The sequence below is a fragment of the Pinus tabuliformis genome, chromosome 7 (assembly GCF_031772625.1).
Source record: "Pinus tabuliformis cultivar Carrire ecotype Pingquan chromosome 7, CPIR1, whole genome shotgun sequence".
Taxonomy (NCBI): Eukaryota; Viridiplantae; Streptophyta; class Pinopsida; order Pinales; family Pinaceae; genus Pinus; species Pinus tabuliformis.
The window spans coordinates 1,875,372,303-1,875,375,594 of record NC_142293.1 but is presented as its reverse complement, the minus strand read 5'-3'; the positions used below and the strand labels follow the sequence as shown (position 1 = coordinate 1,875,375,594).

Below are 3,292 nucleotides of genomic sequence, written 5' to 3'. Positions count from 1 at the left end.
TGCTAGAAACCAGATGTGACCTGATCATGATTTCTATTCTGTTATGATACCATTGTCAGGCCAGTGCTTTAAATTAAATTTAGATGATATGATTGCAGGGTTAAATTTTTCTTTTCTCCTTACCATAACACCCCTTATTTTTGGCCAAGTCAGGGACTGATTTCCCCAATCTGCTGCTAAAATCTATTCATATCAGAACTGCACTTCTGGGTATATGGCTGAGAATTCTCTTATTTTTCCTGGGAGCCCAACTTGGGCCAGCAATAGTAAACTCCCACATTTTTACAGTGAGACCACAGCTCAGCTGACATGGCACTAAAGTTGGTACCAACTTATTATCAGATGCATCTCATGGAAAGTGAGTAATTGGAAAATAAATATGGTACATATGACCATAACCATGTACACAGGATAGTCCTTCCCATTAATATATACACTACTAAATAAATAAAAGATGAACACTTCTATTTGAATCTGGAAAAATGACTTCTAAATCAAAGTTTTATTGCATCAGATCATTGCTATAGCTAAGAAACAAAATGACAAATTCTTTTATTTGTCAGATCACCACACAATGCATGGACAATGGGCTATTTATATGTTTCAACCAAACTAACGGTATAAGCCATCAAACCTTCCAAGATAAAATACGAGTTCATCAGTGAAATTTTGCATCCTGGATTTAGAAGGTAAGTTCGTAACTCAAGTCCAGATATTTCTCGTAGCTCAGAGAAGGATATTTTCTCAATTCAACACAAACAGAGACAGATATAATTGTTATTACATAAATAAACAACAAACGTCAAGAACTCCCTCTGGAATCAACTTTATATTAGAAAATACCCACCCAAAAAGTTCATTGAAAAATCTCGAATTGAATTTTTGTATATAAAAATAAAATTTTATGCTGAACCATCTCAAATTGAATTTTAGCATATACTATTTTATATTGAACCAGGCTTTTTTAATCCTTGAGAGAAAACTAACCAATAAATCAATGTTAAATTAATTTATTAAGGATAAAAAACTTGAAATGCATACCTCTCAACAAATAATACACAATTTATTAAGGATCAAAAACTTGAGATTCCTACCTCTCAACAACTAATAACACAATATATCCTGTCGGGCTAACATTGATCTATGCTAGTTTATTTACAATTGTTATTTAAATATACACCTTGATTGTTATTCAAATATACAGCCCTGTTTAACAGGATCTATGTTAGTTTATTATTATTTAAATATGAAGGAAAATAACTAATTCATCCCTGATATGGCTCTGTAATTCATCTTATTAAAATACCATCACATCATCCCCAGACTGGCTTAGAGTAGTTTATTGTTATTCAAATATGACAAGTAAAATAAATAATTAATCCCTGCCAAGATATGGTTCTATTCTTCATTTTATTAAAATACCATCACATTATCACCAGACAGGCCTAGATTACCTCCTTTCTCTACGTGCAATAGCAAAATAAGATCTGGGCCTAGAGCACCTCCCTTATCTATATGCAATAACAAATTTAATAAGGAATAATACATCTTGATTAAGACAATACAGGTTCCAATTATTTTTAAAAGAAGCAGCATAAAGAAACTACAATGGAGATAATAAATGAATTATTGTCCATAATCTTCTCTTAATAGAAGAAGCATGCCAAAAGCCCTATCTAATATGTAATTTATGGAAATCTTTCAGCTGCTCTCTGCTTATGAGAGCATAGCTACAGAGTTTGGTACAGTGAATACATATTATAGCATCCAGACCACTAACCATGCAATTTCAAAACAATATATTTAAATTTTATCAGAGCAGCGGTTACAATACCTGGATTTCACACAAATAAAAGGTCCTTTATATTTCACAAAGAACAACATTTTTTGCAGAATTGGATGCAATTGCCGTGTCCAACAACAACATGCACAGGGCATGGAAACACTGAAGACCTGTTTGGGACCATCAGAAAAAACTGAATAATTTCCACATCTGAAACAAACCCAAGCACATGACATTTCTGATTTACAAGCACAAATCCCCTTTAAATGCTGCAATTATCTCAAAAATAATTCAGGACTTCATATTGCAACTACCACCCACCAGTTATTATAGAAAATACTTTTCCCAAAGTAATAAAGCATTAGCCGACTTACCAGAACCAACCAATGCACATAATTTTTTTGTTTTAAAGGGGGGGCTTCTTACCAGTAAGTTCGCATAAACCCTAAGCCCAAAAACCCCGGTGATTAACCACCGTGCAGCTTCACTTGAAGGACCCGACGCTCATATTTCTGCACAAAATTCGAGCGTTCATCTCGTTGACGGTATCAATAAGCCCTCCTAAGTCCACAGTTCCACCGGAGGCCTCGTTCTCCTTGTCTTTCTTCTCCTGGGGTTTAGCTGCTCTACGCTTAAACTCAGTTGCCTTCTCGAAGAAATTCCCGTAGATATACTCTGCCGTGTAGCCCTTCTCCTCATCATAGAGCATGATGTGACCGTGCCATTCCCAGACGCGGTAGCTGGGCTCTGGGTCCTCGTGGAACCCCACGCAAACCTGGTGCTCGCCAATGGTGACGGCCTGGCCGGAGTTCGCCTTCAGTTTATCAGTGTCCCCGCTAGATATAATCTGAACGATATTCTTCTCCAGCTTCGCCTCCTCTCTCTCCAATGGGCTCTTGCTCTCGTCCGCGATGATACGATCATACGAGTTGGATAGGAAGGTATTGGTGTCCAAAAAAGGGCTGCGCATATTTAGCCGACTCATCATGGTGCTCACAACCAGGCTTTCGAAAGAGTTTTTGGTGGAATACTGGTTCGCCATTTTCCCTCCGATGGCTGATATCCACTCTCTAAGACTTCCTTCCGGTGGATATCAATATATAAATTGCAATGGCCAGGCATATGTGGGCTCTCAAGGAATTTAACAGCTTGGGGATTGGAGGAAACCAAAGGGAAAAGGGCGAAAGCAATAAATTTCCTTTGCCTTTATCGCCATCAGAGTATCAGTGTTTATCTTCATGCCTGACAGTTAAACCCCAAAATTAGCATCCTTCAAGTTCATATCCTCTGGCAGCATTTAACAGCTTGAAGATTGGAGGAAACCAAAGGGAAAAGGGTGAAAGCAATAAATTACCAAGAAGCGTAGGCATGGCGCAAGATGCCACGGGCTTGGGACTCTTCTTGACCTTGACGAGACACATACAGCAATTTCCGGCGATAGAGAGGCGAGAATGATAGCAGAAGCGAGGGACAGGCGCGATTGATAGCAGAAGCGAGGGATATCGACCC

General features: G+C 38.1%; 1 protein-coding gene across 1 annotated transcript; it reads right to left on the bottom strand.

Moving 5' to 3' along the window:
* Positions 1 to 1,652: 1,652 nt before the first annotated feature.
* On the bottom strand, positions 1,653 to 3,084 carry LOC149255971 (uncharacterized). The gene has a single exon (XM_089457348.1). The coding sequence runs from the start codon at positions 2,823 to 2,825 to the stop codon at positions 2,268 to 2,270; it is 558 nt and encodes a 185-aa protein (XP_089313474.1). The 5' UTR covers positions 2,826 to 3,084; the 3' UTR covers positions 1,653 to 2,267.
* Between the last annotated feature and the right edge of the window lie 208 nt (positions 3,085 to 3,292).